This window comes from Bombina bombina, chromosome 1, assembly GCF_027579735.1.
Source record: "Bombina bombina isolate aBomBom1 chromosome 1, aBomBom1.pri, whole genome shotgun sequence".
Taxonomy (NCBI): Eukaryota; Metazoa; Chordata; class Amphibia; order Anura; family Bombinatoridae; genus Bombina; species Bombina bombina.
This window is the reverse complement of record NC_069499.1, coordinates 846,102,691-846,122,726: the sequence shown is the minus strand read 5'-3', so window position 1 is coordinate 846,122,726 and position 20,036 is coordinate 846,102,691. Positions and strand designations below refer to the sequence as shown.

Below are 20,036 nucleotides of genomic sequence, written 5' to 3'. Positions count from 1 at the left end.
ATTGATATCTAAATGTAGCCACCAATCAGCAAGCGCTGAACCAAAAATGGTCTGGCTTCTAAGCTTACATTCAACCAAGAGAATGATGAAAAATTGCTAATAGGAGTAAATTAGAAAGTTGCTTAAAATTGCATGATCTATCTGAATCAGGCAATTTCAATTTTGACTAGACTATCCCTTTAAAGACGTATCTGATAATATCTTATTTAGAAAAGTTTAATTTTTACTAGTCTATTCCTTTAACAATATGGTTTTATTTGTAAAACATTTTACATATGTGAAAAATGATCCATGATAGATATTGAATCTGGTACTTACAATTAATTCCATGAAAAGACAGTTGATCATAGAGCTTTTTTTACACTATCGCAAATAGCATTCAGAGCCTGGTACTGCCAGCTTTCACCTGACTGTCTGGAGGCACAGCCTTGCCCAGATTCTGTCCTATTGTGGGGCCATACTTGTTATCAGCATTGGCCTTCACAACCTCTTTCTTGAGCACAAATCCACCAGATACATCAAAGTCCTCAACTGGGAGGAAGTGGATGGGTTTCTCTTCCCAGATTTTTTCTAGGCGTTTCTGCCAGTTCTCAAGTATCTGCGTCCGTGCTTCATTAGGGATAAGAGATACCGCATAGGAAATCTGTGGCTCAAGAACTTGGAACCCACAAAAATTAAGCATTCCATTCTGCAAAAAGAAACAGTTGTTATATTCAGGTTCTCCCCTAGGCTGAATAAAGCCCAGGGCTTCAGTTTAAAACCCACTTTCTATGGACCCTTTAGCAATAGCCTAGACTCTGCTACAACAGCAGTTATATTTCTCACAATAGTCAGTAGCACATGCATGTGATTTTCCTTGTCTTTGTCTTGCCTGCAAGTAAAGCACAAAAAGAGCAACGCAGCTGCAGCTATTTTACTCCAAGTAAAGCACAAAAAGAGCAACGCAGCTGCAGCTATTTTACTCCAAATTAGTGGCCAGTAATGCACATAATACTGATGTGACCTTTATCTCACTAGGCTGCCAGTAATATCCACAGAATAAGTATTCCCTCTATGGCTTACAGTGGCATAAATTTAGTAGTAAATGATGCCATATTTGGATGACTTTAACAGGCTGGCAGCCAAGTGCATAGGAAATCATAGCTCTGCAATACAGTATAATAAATAAATAAATAAATTCTACTCTAGGAACACTGCAGTGCTATACTCTCTTTGTGGCAATACTGCATATATTTGGTTTCAGTAGGTAATTGTACTTACCTATTCTTTACTGCTCCCTTAAAGGGACAGTAAAATCAGAATTAAACCCTCATGAATCAGATAGAGTATTTGATTTTAAAGAACTTTATAATTTACTTCTATTTTATAATTTGCTTTGTTTTCTTTGTATACTTTGTTGAAAAGCATACCTGGGTAGGCTCAGGAGCAGCAATTGCTGATTGGTGGCTGCACATATACCTTTTTGACCTTGGTTCAGTTGATGTGCTCAGCTAGCTCCCAGTAATGCATTGCTGCTCTTTCAACAAAGGATACATAGAGAATAAAGCAAATATAAGATAAAATGGGTTTTGTGCCCCTTTAATTCTTCTTACACATTTCTGGCATCTCTAATTCTGTGACTTTTCTAACATATTGTGTAATTGTATATATAACTTCTAAACATTTTTTAATGTGGGGAGTTTAATTTCAGATACATTTTAAACAATATATATAGTTAATGTGACCATATTTTCCATGTGTAATATGAATTTATCATAAGAATTTGTCTTTACAATTGAATATTTGATCACAGCCACCCCAACCCATCACCCATTTATTATTATGGAGAAAATAAAGGTAAAAATGGTTATTATACCTGTAAAGGCCACAGAGCGATATTGATGTCTCCGTTCAACCCGTTGGTGGAATACATTGGATGACTTCCTCCGGTGGTGAAGGACAACAGAGCTTTCTTGTGCTGTGAAAATACCAGAAACATATTCTAAATCTCAATGTAGGTGCTCATAGGATGTTAAGTGAGAGCATTTCTTTATTTTAAACCTATGTCTCTCTATAAAGCTACCAAATCCATAGGGGCCTATAAAGATACCAAATCCATAGGGGTTTTTGCGGCTTTGAACAGTCTTTCGGTTTTGAACTGCACCTTGTAAGTTTTTAATATGTATAAAACAGTGTCACTACATTTGCAGAGAGGTCAGTTTATCCTTCTGACTATTTTAGCACTGAGCATGATGTAATGCTGAGGTGGTCACTAAGCATAATAATGGTAGAAGAACGGTTATGGTTATTTGGGAATGGTATGTTGCCAAGATTGTTTTCTTTTCAGTTTAAAGGGTATATAACTCAGTATAAGCATAGGGATATTGTGCGCCTCTCCAGAAAGAAGGAAAAACATAAGATTGCACTCCATGACCCCAGTCCTCCCACAGATTGAAACAAATGGGGTAATATAATTGTATTTACTATTTCTCTTGTTACTTTGTTTTGTTTGTGTTGTAAAGAAATAATAAATCAATCTTGCTATTTATCTTTCTTTAATAAATGTGTGACTGATTATAATCAAAGAAAGTATTGTTACCTGTTCTTGGAGGGTTTTAATGATATATGAAAGATGTATATAAATCCGTTTGCACAAAGCTCATTTAATGATAATTGTGAAAAGCTTTTACAATAGGATCAGATTGCATTTAAGTGTATTTTCGTACACACCTCAGTATGCTCGTTGGAACCACAGAGCTGAAAATTCCAAATGCTCACTTTACAAAAATATGGAAATAGAGTTCTTAAAGTGAAAGTAAATCCTAGCGTTTTACAAACGCTAGGATTTACTATTGAAACAAATAAAGGGGACTTTCATTCATGAAGTATCCAATGGGCGCAAAGCCGGATTTACTGCACGGCTATTGGCTAAGAGGTGAAAATGTCACCTCTTAGCCAAAAAATGTTTTTGCCGTGGGCTGCTGTACAAGGTAAACACAGCGATCGATTGAATCAAATAAAGGAGCTTTCTACATGAAGTATCTTATAATTCATGAATGAAAGTGCCCTTTATTTGTTTCAATAGTAAATCCTAGCGTTTGTAAAATGCTAGGATTTACAGGTAGCCCTCAGTTTACGCCGGGGTTAGGTTCCAGAAGGAATGGTTGTAAATCAAAACCGTTGTAAATTGAAACCCAGTTTATAATGTAAGTCAATGGGAAGTGAGGGAGATAGGTTCCAGGCCCCTCTCAAAATTGTCATAAGTTACACCTAATACATTATTTTTAAAGCTTTGAAATGAAGACTTTAAATGCTAAACAGCATTTAAACCTAATAAAATAATCACACAACAGAAAATATAATTAAACTAAGTTAAATGAACAAATACATTTGCTAAACAGCATTATAAACCTAATAAAATAATCACACAACACAGACTTCACTTGCATTTTTCTGCAAACAGTTCTTTCTATGCATTCCAATCTGGACTAATTTATAGACAGGAAGATCTTGTTCCTTTGAAATCTGCTCGATAGCTCAGGTCTGGTTAAACTGATTAATTTCAGCTTGCTTGGCTTTGCTGCAACACAAGCGGACAGCTCCACCTACTGGCTATTTTAATAAATGCACTGCTTCTCAATGCTTTTCAATAGCAGTCACATGACTGGAAAAAAAGGTTGTTATTCTGAAACGGTGTAAATTGAACCGTTGTAAAACGAGGGCCACCTGTACTTTCACTATTAATGCATTTTTTTTAAAGAAGGAGAATTCATTTTTAAATAGATATTGTTTCAAAATGCTACACAAGAGTAGGTTACCAACTGTAATATGGTGTCTCATTTTAAGACTATTGATCCTGCTCTACTGTGTGTTCAACCCCCTGCAAAAGGGGTTAGACACACAGTAGAAGTACCGCTCTGAACCTACAGAACACTGCTGGCCTCAAGCAGAAACTGATGCTGATCCAATTAGCAGCACTAGTGGCACAACTCGGATGTGGAACTAGCACTGCTGATTTGCGGGGGTTAAATGCACAGTAGTGCAGGGTCGATAGTCTTAAAATGACATGCTCTAACGAATTAGAACATGTATTTATTGACTATTATAGTGTTTTAGGCACTCCATTAGAATAACAATAGCAAGTGTTATGTTATATTTACCTTGATATTGTTTTCTATGGAGGTTTCTTACTTGTTCAAAATACCTTCTTTTTTTAAAATTCCAAAGATTCAACTACTAATGTTAATTTTTTAGATACAGATGACCACCATGCCCATACCTAAGAATGCCAGCTCATGTCTTAACGTACTGTGTGCACGTGACACCAATAAAGCTGTAGGTGTAAAAAATCAAATCAGCTTCAACCTAAATAAGTTAGCATGTCTTTCATATGCATATGTTCATATGTTGTTGTCCCTTCAGTCCTAAATTTTCAAACAAGAATATGAGGACATTAAGTAGCATTTCAGTCTTCCCCTCTTTCTAAGGCACCCAAACAGAATGGCAGATCTCCCTTCCCTTACACCAGTGGTTCTCATTCTTTCACATTGGGATGCTCTTAACAGGACATTAGTACAAAAAATTACTATGAAATAAGATGTTTACATATAAGAGAAAAAAATATTAGCATTAATACAACATTAAAGGGATACTAAACCCAAATTTTTTCTTTCATGGTTCAGATAGAGCATGCAATTTTAAGCAATTTTCTAATTTACTCCTATTATCAATTTGTCTTCGTTCTCTTGGTATCTTTATTTGAAAAAGCAGAAATAGCTTACGAGCCGGCCCATCTTTGGTTCAGCACCTGGGTAGCGCTTGCTGATTGGTGGCTAAATATGATTTCACTGCCTTAGCAGTCTGCTTGGGTTCGTTATCGTGCTACAAAATAAAAACATTCCCAATTAGGGGCGCGATCCGATAAACGGCGTAGTTTGCGGCGCAAGCGAGGGAACCCGCATCGCCCGCAGTTTCAGCTCGCAACTCGAGCTATCCAATATGCGGCGCCGTCAGTTGCTAAAGTGGCGTAAGTCTGACAAAGTAGCGATGTCCAGAAATCTGCGTAAGTACAGATTTTTGGAGTCGCCAGTGACTTGCGCCACGTTAGAAACTGCCGGCGCCTACAAAACCTGACTAAAGTATGAAATCACCCGCACTGTCTAACACGCCTCCTAAACATAGCCCGACACGTCTAACCCTCTATCCGCTATTCCCCCTCACTAGCCTAACAATAAAAAAAGTTATTAACCCCTAAACCGCCGCTCCCGTACCCCGCCGCAACCTAATAAAGTTATTAACCCGTAAACCGCCACTCCCGTACCCCACCGCCAGCTATATTAAATCTATAACCCCCTAAAGTGAGCCCCTACCCCGCCGTCATCTACCTTACCTACCCCCTAAAGTGAGCCCCTACCCCGCCGCCATCTATTTTAAAATTATTAACCCCTAATCTAATCCCCCTACCCCGCCGCCATCTATATTAAATTATTTAACCCCTAAGATACTAAACTATCCCTACCACTAAACCTAAGTCTAACCCTACAAATAGCCCTGAAAAGGGCTTTTTGCGTGGCATTACCCCAAAGTAAACAGCTCTTTTGCCAGCCCTTAAAAGGGCTTTTTGCGGGGCATACCCCAAAGTAAACAGCTCTTTTGCCAGCCCTTAAAAGGGCTTTTGGCGGGGCTTTGTCACAAAGTAAACAGCTCTTTTGCATCTAATCTAAATCCCCCTACACCGCCGCCAGCTATAATAAATGTATTAACCCCTAATCTAATCCCCCTACACCGCCGCCAGCTATAATAAATGTATTGACCCCTAATATAATCCCCCTACACCGCCGCCAGCTATATTAAATACATTAACCCCTAATCTAATCCCCTACACCGCCGCCAGCTATATTAACCCTAATTATATTAGGGTTAATATAGTTAATATCGTTATTATATTATATATATATTAAGTATAATAACCCTATCTAACTCTAACATCCCTAACTAAACTCTTATTAAAATAAATCTAATATTAATATTATTAATGAAAATATTCCTATTTAAATCTAAATACTTACCTATAAAATAAACCCTAAGATATCTACAATATAATTAATAATTACATTGTAGCTATGTTAGGGTTTATATTTATTTTACAGGTAAATTGTTAATTATTTTAACTAGGTATAATAGCTATTAAATAGTTATTAACTATTTAATATCTACCTAGTTAAAATAATTACCCAATTACCTGTAAAATAAATCCTAACCTAAGTTACAAATGCACCTACACTATCAATAAATTAAATAAACTACAAATATCTATCTAAAAATACAATTAAATAAACTAAACTAAATTACAAAAAAACAAACACTAAATTACAAAAAATAAAAAAAAGATTACAAGATTTTTAAGCTAATTACACCTATTCTAAGCCCCCTAATAAAATAATAAACCCCCAAAATAAAAAAATGCCCTACCCTATTCTAAATTAAACAAGTTCAAAGCTCTTTTACCTTACCAGCCCTTAAAAGGGCCCTTTGCGGGGCATGCCCCAAAGAAAACTGCTCTTTTGCCTGAAAAAAAAAACACAACACCCCCCCCCCCAACATTACAACCCACCACCCACATACCCCTAATCTAAACCCACCCAGCCAATCGGATTGAACTTGAATCTGATTGGCTGATTCAATCAGCCAATCAGATTTTTCTACCTTAATTCCGATTGGCTGATAGAATCCTATCAGCCAATCGGAATTCGGCGGACGCCATCTTGGATGACGTCATTTAAAGGTACCTCATTCGTCGTTCAGTCATCGGCCGGGATGGATGCTCCGCGTCGGCGGAGCGAAGAAAGAAGATTGAATATGCCGCTTGATGGAAGATGCTGCCGGATGGAAGAAGACATTGCTGCCGCTTGGAGAAAGACATCGCCGGGATGAAGAATTCTTCTTTGCCGCTTGGAGAAAGACATCGCCGGGATGAAGAATTCTTCTTTGCCGCTTGGATAGACATGGATCGGATGAGGAGTTCGGCCCGGCGTGGTGAAGACAAGGTAGGGAGATCTTCAGGGGGGTAGTGTTAGGTTTATTTAAGGGGGGTTTGGGTGGGTTTAGATTAGGGGTATGTGGGTGGTGGGTTGTAATGTTGGGGGGGGGGTTGTGTTTTTTTTTTCAGGCAAAAGAGCAGTTTTCTTTGGGGCATGCCCCGCAAAGGGCCCTTTTAAGGGCTGGTAAGGTAATATTTAGTTTAGTTTATTTAATTGTATTTTTAGATAGATATTTGTAGTTTATTTAATTTATTGATAGTGTAGGTGTATTTGTAACTTAGGTTAGGATTTATTTTACAGGTAATTGGGTAATTATTTTAACTAGGTAGATATTAAATAGTTAATAACTATTTAATAGCTATTATACCTAGTTAAAATAATTAACAATTTACCTGTAAAATAAATATAAACCCTAACATAGCTACAATGTAATTATTAATTATATTGTAGCTATCTTAAGGTTTATTTTATAGGTAAGTATTTAGATTTAAATAGGAATATTTTAGTTTATAATATGAATTAGATTAATTTAATAAGAATTTAGTTAGGGGTGTTAGGGTTAGATAGAGTTAATATAGTTAATATAAATACTATAGTAACTATATTAACTATATTAACCCTAATATAATTAGGGTTAATATATATAATGTAATAACTATATTAACTATAATATACTTAGGGTTAATATAGATAATATAGCTGGCGGTGGGGTAGGTAGATTCAATTAGAGGTTAATAATTTTAATATAGATGGTGGCGGTGTAAGGGGCTTACATTAGGGGTTAATACTATTAATATAGGTGGCGGCGGTGTAGGGAGGGCAGGTTATAGGGTAAAAGAGCTGTTTACTTTGGGGCAAAGCCCCGCAAAAGGCCCTTTTAAGGGCTGGTAATAGAGCTTATTACTTTAGGGGGATTAGATTAGGGGTTAATAATATTAGTATAGCTGGCGGCGGTATAGGGGGATTAGATTAGGGGTTAATAATTTTTATATAGGTGGCGGCGGTGTAAGGAGTCAGATTAGGGGATAGATAAGGTAGATGGCGGCGGTGTAAGGGGTTCATATTAGGGGATAGATCAGTTAGATGGTGGCGGTTTTAGGGGCTCACAGTAGGGGGTTAGTTTATGTAGATGGCGGCGGGGTCCTGGAGCGGCGGTTTAGGGGTTAATAACTTTAGTAGGGATTGCGGCGGGGGATCGCAGTTGACAGGTAGATAGACATTGCGCATGCGTTAGGTGTTAGGTTTTATTTAGCAGATCGCGGGTGACAGCTAGATAGACATTGCGCATGCGTTAGGTGTTTGGTTTATTTTGTAGCTAGTTTAGGGAGTTACGGGGCTCCAATAGTCAGCGTAAGGCTTCTTACGGCTGCTTTTTGTGGCGAGGTGAAAATGGAGTAAGATTTCTCCATTTTCGCCACGTAAGTCCTTACGCTGTATATTGGATACCAAACTGCGCTGGTTTGGTATACCTGCCTATGGCCCAAAAAACTACGGGCGACGGCAGAAATATACGCGCGTAACTTCTAAGTTACGCCGTATATAGGATACCAAACCAGCGGAAATATTGGCGTCGCCGGCTTTTGCGGGCGACGATTTTTATCGGATCGACCCCTAGGCGCTTTCCAGAATGAATGGCATGATTAATTAAAGGGACAGTCAACCCCAGAATTTTTGTTGCTTTAAAAAAAAGGGAGATCTGGGAGATGTCACGCGCAATGACGAGATGACGTCACCGCGCAACTTTATTAAAAAATTACAATACAAAGTATAGGGAAAGGGGGCATGCTGCTTAGACACCTGTATCTCAGGCATCTAAGCAGCTACAGACCCCCAAGACCCACCGTTGGAAAGGTAATCGCCTAACCTTTACAATGATGTAAGTCTTGAGGATCTGGGGGGAAAAAATACAAAAGTTAAAAAAAAAAAAAAATAATTAAATCACCTTAGCACCTAGGTGGGAAAGTGCTTAGTACTCAAATGGTTAATTACCCATTCCCCAGTTTTGCATAACCAACACAGTTATAATAATACGCATTTTACCTCTGTAATTACCTGCCTCTGCAGACTGCCGTCTTATTTTAGTTCTTTTGACAGATTTGCATTTTAGCCAATCAGTGCTTACTCCTTGGTAAATTCACGTGCATGAGCTCAATGTTATCTATATGAAACACATGAACTAATGCCCTCTAGTGGTGAAAAACTGTCAAAATGCATTTAGCGTAGAGGTGGCCTTCAAGGTCTACGAAATTAGCATATGATCCTCCTAGGTTTAGCTTTCAACTAAGAATACCAAGAGAACAAAGCAAAATTGGTGATAAAAGTAAATTGGAAAATTGTTTAAAATTACATGCCCTATTTGAATCATGAAAGTTTTTTTTTTGGACTCTACTTTTCAGCATTCATGATCTCATCGATTCGGATAATACCGCCAAGACCGCTGGCAGAAATGCAGCCCCAAACCAAGACAGACCCTCCACCATGTTTCACTGAGGGCCGCAAGCACTCATTCTTCAATCTCTCTCCAACTCTTCTTCTCACATATTGTCGACAATTAGACCCAAAAATCTCAAACTTAGATTCGTCACTCCATAATACTCTTTTCCATTGATCTTCATTCTAATCTTTGTGAGCTTTAGCATATCTTAGCCTTTTCACCCTGTTCCCCTTCCAAAGAAGTGGTTTCTTGGCTGCTACCCTTCCACAAATACCATTCCTGATCAAGGTTCTTTGGACTGTAGAAGGGTCAACTTGACAAAAGTTCTCATGAGATTTTAAAAGTTTTCTTGGCCTTCCAGTCATTTTTTTGTCCTTGACCTCTCCTGATTCTTTAAATTTCTTTATAGCAGCCTGAATACCATATCTTAAGTATCCAAATTGTTTGCTGATTTCCCTTTGAGAGTGGCCTTGCTGATGCAAAAGTATGATTTTATGTCTGTCAAATTCTGTGATCTTTGGCATTTTGAATGGAACGATGTGATTAAAAGTTGGTCTTATTAGCAAGCTTCCAATGAATTAAACTCATACCACATGTCTATGTAATGCTCACGCATGTCTTGCACAAACCTGGTGTAATAGACCTTTTTGAATAGATAAAGATGAACAGTCCAGCACAACAGCCCACTGCACGCCAACCAGGTCTCCACCACCAAGACCAAATCAATATCCAGAAATCCAAAAGAGGAAGGCAGCAATAGTGGGATAAAAATGTTTATTCAGCACACAAAGCGCAACGTTTCGGGAGTAAACCTCCCTTAATCATGCAATAAAACACACTGATACAAAGGCCTCTAGTTATCAACGTGTCTACCTCAAATACGCTGGAATTCCGCAGCGTATTTGTGGCGAGGCTGATTCGCCTTAGTTATCAAGCCCTAGACACCGGCAAAAGTAGAATTTAGTGACGTAAGCTTCGATCCGCTGGACTCAGTCCGACACAGATCGATTCTTACGTCACTCCAGATGTTCCGCACACAAGTGCGGCACAATCTGACTACTTTTGCTAGTTATCAAAAAACTAGCAGGTACGCTCGGCATATTTCCGGCCCAGCGTACCTGGTTTTCAAACCGCCGCCCTGGAGGCGGCGGATCCCATAGGAATCAATGGGAGTCTGACCATAGCGAAAGTTCATGTTCGCTGCTGCCAGACATCCCATTGATTCCTATGGGAGATGTCTGCACCTAACACCCTAACATGTACCCGAGTCTAAACACCCCTAATCTGCCCCCCTACACCGCCGCAACTAAATAAAGTTATTACCCCCTAAACCGCCGCTCCCGGACCCCGCCGCAACTATAATATATGTATTAACCCCTAAACCGCCGCTCCCGGACCCCGCCGCCACCTACATTATTCCTAGTAACCCCTATCCTGCCCCCCCTATACCGCCGCCACCTATAATTAAGTTATTAACCCCTATTCTGCCGATCCCGGACCCCGCCGCAACCTATATTAAACTTATTAACCCCTAATCTGCCCCCCCTACACCGTCGCCACCTATAATACATTTATTAACCCCTATCCTGCCCCCCCTACACCGCCGCCACTGTAATAAAATTATTAACCCCTAAACCTAAGTCTAACACTAACCCTAACACCCCCCTAACTTAAATATTAATTAAATACATCTAAATAAATTTAACTCTTATTAAATTAATTATTCATATTTAAAAATAAATACTTACCTTTAAAATAAACCCTAATATAGCTACAATATAAATAATAATTATATTGTAGCTATCTTAGGATTTATTTTTATTTTACAGGCAACTTTCAATTTATTTTAACTAGGTAGAATAACTATTAAATAGTTATTAACTATTTAATAGCTACCTAGCTAAAATAAAGAGAAATTTACCTGTAAAATAAAAACTAACCTAAGTTACAGTTACACCTAACACTACACTATCATTAAATAAATTAATCCTATTTAAAACTAAATACTTACCTGTAAAATAAACCCTAAGATAGCTACAATGTAATTAATAATTACATTGTAGCTATTTTAGGGTTTATATTTATTTTACAGGTAACTTTGTATTTATTTTAACTAGGTACAATAGCTATTAAATAGTTAATAACTATTTAATAACTACCTAGCTAAAAGAAATACAAAATTACCAGTAAAATAAATCCTAACCTAAGTTACAATTAAACCTAACACTACACTATCATTAAATTAATTAAATAAATTAAATACAAATACCTACAAATAAATACAAATAAATACACTAACTAAAGTACAAAAAATAAAAAAAGAACTGTTACAAAAAATAAAAAAATAATTTACAAACATTATAAAAATATTACAACAATTTAAAGCTAATTACACCTACTCTAAGCCCCCTAATAAAATAACAAAGCCCCCCAAAATAAAAAAATCCCTACCCTATTCTACATTTAAAAGATACCAGCTCTATTACCTTACCAGCCCTTAAAAGGGCCTTTTGCGGGGCATGCCCCAAAGAATTCAGCTCTTTTGCCTGTAAAATAAAAATACAACCCCCCCAACATTAAAACCCACCACCCACATACCCCTAATCTAACCCAAACCCCCCTTAAATAAACCTAACACTACCCCCTGAAGATCTTCCTACCTTGAGTCGTCTTCACTCAGCCGAGCCAAATTCTTCATCCAATCCGGGCGATGTCTTCATCCAAGCGGGGGCGGAAGAGGTCCATCATCCGGCTGAAGTCTTCATCCAAGCGGGGGCTGAAGAGGTCTTCCATCCGGCTGAAGTCTTCTATCAAGCGGCATCTTCAATCTTCTTTCTTCTGGCTCCATCTTCATCCCGCCGACGCGGAACATCCTTCCTCCACGACGAACTCCCGACGAATGAAGGTTCCTTTAAATGACGTCATCGAAGATGGCGTCCCTCGAATTCCGATTGTCCAAGATGGCTACCCTCGAATTCCAATTGGCTGATAGGATTCTATCAGCCAATCGGAATTAAGGTAGGAATAATCTGATTGGCTGATTCATCAGATTGAGCTCGCATTCTATTGGCTGATCGGAACAGCCAATAGAATGCGAGCTCAATCTGATTGGCTGATTGGATCAGCCAATCAGATTGAACTTGAATCTGATTGGCTGATTCCATCAGCCAATCAGATTATTCCTACCTTAATTCCGATTGGCTGATAGAATCCTATCAGCCAATCGGAATTCGAGGGACGCCATCTTGGATGACATCATTTAAAGGAACCTTCATTCGTTGGGAGTTCGTCGTGGAGGAAGGATGTTCCGCGTCGGCGGGATGAAGATGGAGCCGGAAGAAAGAAGATTGAAGATGCCACTTGATAGAAGACTTCAGCCGGATGGAAAACCTCTTCAGCCCCCGCTTGGATGAAGACTTCAGCCGGATGATGAACCTCTTCAGCCCCCGCTTGGATGAAGACATCGCCCGGATTGGATGAAGAATTCGGTTTGGCTGAGTGAAGACGACTCAAGGTAGGAAGATCTTCAGGGGGGTAGTGTTAGGTTTATTTAAGGGGGGTTTGGGTTAGATTAGGGGTATGTGGGTGGTGGGTTTTAATGTTGGGGGGTTGTATTTTTATTTTACAGGCAAAAGAGCTGAATTCTTTGGGGCATGCCCCGCAAAAGGCGCTTTTAAGGGCTGGTAAGGTAATAGAGCTGGTATCTTTTAAATGTAGAATAGGGTAGGGAATTTCTCCTGTTAAGTGTGGTCAGTCCACGGGTCATCATTACTTGTGGGATATTTGCTCCTCCCCAACAGGAAGTGCAAGAGGATCACCCAGCAGAGCTGCTATATAGCTCCTCCCCTCTACGTCACACCCAGTCATTCTCTTGCACCCAACTAATAGATAGGATGTGTGAGAGGACTGTGGTGATTATACTTAGTTTTTATAACTTCAATCAAAAGTTTGTTATTTTAAAACAGCACCGGAGTGTGTTGTTCCTTCTCAGGGAGAATTTGAAGAAGAATCTACCTGAGTTTCTGTATGATTTTAACCGGAGTAGTTAAGATCATGTTGCTGTTCTCGGCCATCTGAGGAGTGAGGTAAACTTCAGATCAGGGGACAGCGGGCAGGTTCACCTGCAAAGAGGTATGTAGCAGCATATTATTTTCTGAGGAATGGAATTGACTGAGAAAATACTGCCAATACCTATATAATGTAAGTTCAGCCTTAAATGCAGTAGTAGCAACTAGTATCAGGCTGTCATCAGTGACGTGCAGTGAGGTCAGAGGCAGGTGAGGCACTGGCTAGGATATGCCTTCATTCTTTAGATATCCTTTGTTGAAGAAATAGCAATGTACATGGGTAAGCCAATCACATGAGGTATCTATTGTGCAGCCACCAATCAGCAGCTACTGAGCATATTTAGATATGATTTCCAACAAAGGATATCAAGAGAATGAAGGAAATTAGATATTAGATGTAAATTGGACAGAGGGGGTGGGAGAGACAGGGAGAGAGAGATAAATAGAGAGACAGAGGGGGAGAGAGAGACAAAGAGAGACAGAAGGTAGAAAGACAGAGAAAGAGGCCATGGGGGAGAAGACAGAGGGGGTGGGAGAGAGAGATGGATAGAGACAGAGAGAGAGAAAGAGAGAGAGAGAAAGAGAGAAGAGAGAGACAGAAGAGAGAGAGACGAGAGAGAGACACATAGTGGAGAGAGAGACAGAGGGGGAGAGAGAGAAAGAGAGACACAGATGGGAGAGAGAAAGACAGACAGAGGGGAGAGAGAGACAGAGAGGGGTGGAAGAAAGGGAGAGACAGAGTGGGAGGGAGAGAGAGAGAAAGACAGAGGGGAGAGAGAGAGAGAGACAAAGGGGAGAGAGAGAGAGAGACAGAGGGGAGAGAGAGAGAGACAGAGGGGAGAGAGAGAGAGACAGAGGGGAAAGAGAAAGACAGAGGGGAGAGAGAGAGAGAGAGACAGAGGGGAGAGAGAGAGAGACAGAGGGCAGATAGAGAGACAGAGGGGGGAGAGAGAGAGGGGAAAGAGAGAGACACAGGGGAGAGAGAGAGAGAGAGAGAGACAGAGAGAGAGAGACAGAGAGAGAGAGACAGAGAGAGAGAGACAGAGAGAGAGAGACAGACCAGAGAGAGAGAGAGACAGAGAGAGAGACAGAGAGAGAGAGACAGAGAGAGAGAGACAGAGAGAGAGAGAGACCAGAGAGAGAGAGAGACCAGAGAGAGAGACAGAGAGAGAGACAGAGAGAGAGACAGAGAGAGAGACAGAGAGAGAGACAGAGAGAGAGACAGAGAGAGAGACAGAGAGAGAGACAGAGAGAGAGACAGAGAGAGAGACAGAGAGAGAGACAGAGAGAGAGACAGAGAGAGAGACCAGAGAGAGAGACAGAGAGAGAGACCAGAGAGAGAGACCAGAGAGAGAGACCAGAGAGAGAGACCAGAGAGAGAGACAGAGAGAGAGACAGAGAGAGAGACAGAGAGACAGAGAGACAGAGAGAGAGAGAGAGACACAGGGGAGAGAGAGAGATAGAGGGGAGAGAGAGAGATAGAGGGGAGAGATAAAAAGACAGAGGGGAGAGAGAGACAGAGGGGAGGGAGACAGGGAGAGAGAGAGGGGAGAGAGAGAGAGACAGAGGGGAGAGAGATGGTGATTGCATACATACAGTATATATAGGCATTCCAGGGCAGTATCAGTGTGCAGTGCTGCTAAATTTATTAATGTTTTTTTAATAATAATAATAATAATAGTATTTTAACTTAGCTTTTTGTAGTGATCTCTTTTAGACAAGTTGGACAACCAATCAAGTATGTTTTCAATGAAGGATTTTTGTACCTTATTTTATCTCACTAGTACCATTTTAAATTATTTTTGAATTCCATTATATAAAATGCAGTAAGTAAAATATTTTGTACAGCTATTTTATTTACTAGATAAAATGAATGAAAAACAAACATAAATTAATTAACACATCAACAGAAGATAATGAGAGTTATATGTATATACATAACCCTCATTATCTTCTGTTGATGTGTTAATTAATTTATGTTTGTTTTTCATTCATTTCATTTTATCTACCAAATAAAATAGCAAGCTGTAAGTGTACAACTACAAAATATTACTGCATTATATATAATGGAAGGAATTCAAAAATAATTTAAAATGGTACTAGTGAGAATTTGAACTTGAAGATGTGTTGTATATTCATATTAAAAAAAAATGTCTACCACCCACATTATGAACATTGACAAAATTTTTAACCTAAGTGGTCTGGTGGTCCTCTCCTCTCCTTACCTGAGAAAGAAGAGTCTCAGAACTTCAGACGACTGTCACTCACTCCACTGGGACCGGGTCCACCCACGTGGCACTGGGGCTCTGCTCCTCTGTCCACGACCACCGTCCTCCTCCTCCTGTCCCTCTGAGACCCTGAGTCCCTCAGTCCCCTCCAGAGTCCAGGGGCAGGCAGCAGCACACTAGCACAGTCCTCAGTCCTCCAGGGCAGGACTTACCTCCTCCAAAAACAGCCACAACTAGGTAGGCAGTGTCACTAGCAGCACAGTCGGTCGGACACGCAGACTAATCTGCTCAGCAGCACCTCAGCAACTCTCTCCGTCTCCACACTCTACTCCTGAGTCTCAGTCTTCCTGCCACTGCCAGTCTGTCTCGGCGCGCGCGATGTGTCAAACGGTCACATGACCCACACCTGTCATTCAGCAGCCCAGCAGGCACGCCTCCCCGCAGTGCTGCTGAATGATGATTGGCTCAAGGGGAACTAGCTCATCATGGAGGCGGTTTTGAGAACCGCCTCCATAGGAGCTTGTGTGAGGACCCGGCGAGTCACCAGTGGGTGGCGCAGCTCACTTATAGCTGTCAACACACTTAGTTAGATCCATGTTGCGCAATTAATGGAGGGCAGCGGACCGGCTCACTGCCTCCTAATTGCGCAACAATGGATGATGATGATGCCTGGTGACTTTTGCAGCGCAAGCGCAGTAGCGCACAGACTACTGAGTAACAGTAATAGCCATCGGGGGTGGGGGGGTACCCTTGGGGCGAGGGTGGTTGTGGCCAACAATTAATAAAATAAAAACACTTTTTTTTAAATAAATATTATTTCAAATCTTTTTTTCCCTCATTGGACAGGGTAGGCACTGCCTCCCCTGCCTCCTATTACTGCACGTCACTGGCTGTCATGTATGTATATTTTCACTTCAGTATTCTGGGGAATGGCACTTCACTGGAATAATACTGTATGCATAAAACTTTAGCCTATCTTGCAGTGAGAACGACTAGCAGCAGGCTTTCTATGACAATTCATTTATTTGATGTTAAACGTTTTGCTGGCATGTTAAATCGTTTAATTTTCTGAGGTACTGGGTGAAAAATTGTTTTGGGCACTGTTTTTATCCACTTGGCGGGCATTTTATTTAATTTAAGACAGTTTACTGATCTCCCTCACTGTTGTGTGTGAGGGGGAGGGGCTTAATTTGGCGCTTTTACTACGCATCAGAAATTCAGTCACAAGTCTGTTTTCTTCCCTGCTTGATCCGGTTCATCTCTACAGAGCTCAAAGGTCTTCAAAAATTATTTTGAGGGAGGTAATCACTCACAGCAGACCTGTGAGATTGTGCTTGACTGTGATAAAAAACGTTTATATTCTGTACATTTTTTCTGCTATTAAAGGGTTAGTTATCCATTACTAATGGGGGCAATCCTTTGCTAAAATTGTGTTTTTACCGGAGAGAATTTAATTTTATAGTTTCTCCAGTTTATTGTTACTCAACTGTCATAACTTTTTCTGTGCTTCTTAAAGGCACAGTACGTTTTTTTCATATTATTTGTAAATTGAATTGAAAAGTATTTCCAAGTTTGCTGGTTTAATTGCTAGTGTGTTAAACATGTCTGACTCAGAGGAATATCTCTGTGCTATATGTGCTAAAGCCAAAGTGGAGCCCAATAGAAATTTATGTACTAATTTCATTGATGCTACTTTAAATAAAAGTCAATCTGTACAAGTTGAACATCATTCACCAAACAACGAGAGGAAAGTTATGCCGACTAACTCTCCTCACGTGTCAGTACCTGCATCTCCCGCTCGGGAGGTGCGTGATATTGTAACGCCGGGTACTTCAGGGCGGCCATTACAAATCACATTACAGGACATGGCTAATGTTATGACTGAAGTTTTGTCTAAATTACCAGAACTTAGAGGGAAGCGGGATCACTCTGGGGTGAGAACAGAGTGCGCTGATAATAATAGGGCCATGTCAGATACTGCGTCACAGTATGCGGAACATGAGGACGGAGAGCTTCAATCTGCAGGTGACGGTTCTGATCCCAATAGAGTGGATTCAGACATTTCTAATTTTAAGTTCAAGCTTGAAAACCTCCGCGTACTGCTAGGGGAGGTATTAGCGGCTCTGAATGATTGTAACACCGTTGCAATCCCAGAGAAATTATGTAGGCTGGATAGATACTATGCGGTACCGGTGAGTACTGATGTATTTCCTATACCTAAGAGGCTTACAGAGATAATTACTAAGGAGTGGGATAGGCCCGGTGAACCCTTTTCCCCCCCTCCTGTATTTAGAAAAATGTTTCCAATAGACGCCACCACACGGGACTTATGGCAGACGGTCCCTAAGGTGGAGGGAGCGGTTTCTACTCTGGCTAAGCGTACCACTATCCCGGTGGAGGATAGCTGTGCCTTTTCAGATCCAATGGATAAAAAATTAGAGGGTTACCTTAAGAAAATGTTTGTTCAACAAGGTTTTATATTGCAACCCCTTGCATGTATTGCGTCTGTCACGGCCGCGGCCGCTTTTTGGACCGAGTCCCTGGAAGAGACTCTTGACTCAATAACTATAGATGAGATTTCAAACAAGCTTAAAACACTTAAGCTAGCTAATTCATTTGTTTCAGATGCCGTAGTACATTTAACTAAACTTACGGCTAAGAATTCCGGATTCGCCATTCAGGCACGCAGAGCACTGTGGCTAAAATCCTGGTCAGCTGACGTTACTTCTAAATCTAAGTTACTTAACATACCTTTCAAAGGGCAGACCTTATTCGGGCCCGGTTTGAAAGAAATTATCGCTGACATTACAGGAGGTAACGGCCATGCCCTGCCTCAAGACAGAGCCAAACCTAGGGCTAGACAGTCTAATTTTCGTTCCTTTCGTAATTTCAAGGCAGGAGCAGCATCAACTTCCTCTGCACCAAAACAGGAAGGAGCTGTTGCTCGCTACAGACAAGGCTGGAGACCTAACCAGTCTTGGAACAAGGGCAAGCAGGCCAGAAAACCTGCTGCTGCCCCTAAGACAGCATGAATTGAGGGCCCCCGATCCGGGAACGGATCTAGTGGGGGGCAGACTTTCTCTCTTCGCCCAGGCTTGGGCAAGAGATGTCCAGGATCCCTGGGCGTTAGAAATCATATCTCAGGGATATCTTCTGGACTTCAAATCCTCTCCCCCAAAAGGGAGATTTCATCTGTCAAGGTTGTCGACAAACCAAATAAAGAAAGAGGCGTTTCTACGCTGTGTACAAGATCTTTTACTAATGGGAGTGATCCATCCGGTTCCGCGGTCGGAACACGGACAGGGGTTTTACTCAAATCTGTTTGTGGTTCCCAAGAAAGAAGGAACCATCAGACCAATCTTGGATTTAAAAATCCTAAACAAATTCCTAAGAGTTCCATCGTTCAAAATGGAAACTATTCGGACAATCCTACCCATGATCCAAAAGGGTCAGTACATGACCACAGTGGATTTAAAGGATGCTTACCTTCACATACCGATTCACAGAGATCATTACCGGTATCTAAGGTTTGCCTTCCTAGACAGGCATTACCAGTTTGTAGCTCTTCCATTCGGATTGGCTACGGCTCCAAGAATCTTCACAAAGGTTCTGGGTGCTCTTCTGGCGGTGCTAAGACCGCGAGGAATTTCGGTAGCTCCGTACCTAGACAACATTCTGATGCAAGCTTCAAGCTTTCAAACTGCCAAGTCTCATACAGAGTTAGTACTGGCATTTCTAAGGTCGCATGGGTGGAAGGTGAACGAAAAGAAGAGTTCTCTCTTTCCACTCACAAGAGTTCCCTTCTTGGGGACTCTCATAGATTCTGTAGAAATGAAGATCTACCTGACAGAAGACAGGTTAACAAAGCTTCAAAATGCTTGCCGTGTCCTTCATTCCATTCAACACCCGTCAGTGGCTCAATGCATGGAGGTGATCGGCTTAATGGTAGCGGCAATGGACATAGTACCCTTTGCACGCCTACATCTCAGACCGCTGCAATTGTGCATGCTAAGTCAGTGGAATGGGGATTACTCAGATTTGTCCCCTACTCTGAATCTGGATCAAGAGACCAGAAATGCTCTTCTATGGTGGCTTTCTCGGCCACATCTGTCCAGGGGGATGCCTTTCAGCAGGCCAGATTGGACAATTGTAACAACAGACGCCAGCCTTCTAGGTTGGGGCGCTGTCTGGAATTCTCTGAAGGCTCAGGGATCATGGACTCAGGAGGAGAGTCTCCTGCCAATAAACATTCTGGAATTGAGAGCAGTTCTCAATGCCCTTCTGGCTT

General features: G+C 40.8%; 1 protein-coding gene across 1 annotated transcript in view; it reads right to left on the bottom strand.

Moving 5' to 3' along the window:
* Positions 1 to 234: 234 nt before the first annotated feature.
* Positions 235 to 20,036, bottom strand: part of LOC128646053 (NAD(P)H dehydrogenase [quinone] 1-like) — a 57,319-nt gene continuing 37,517 nt past the window's right edge. The window contains exons 5-6 of the mRNA XM_053699471.1: positions 1,856 to 1,957; positions 235 to 688 (exon numbers count right to left, since the gene is read on the bottom strand). Coding sequence (XP_053555446.1) covers positions 380 to 688; positions 1,856 to 1,957 — 411 coding nt within the window. The 3' untranslated portion in view covers positions 235 to 379. The remainder of the gene's footprint in view (positions 689 to 1,855; positions 1,958 to 20,036) is intronic.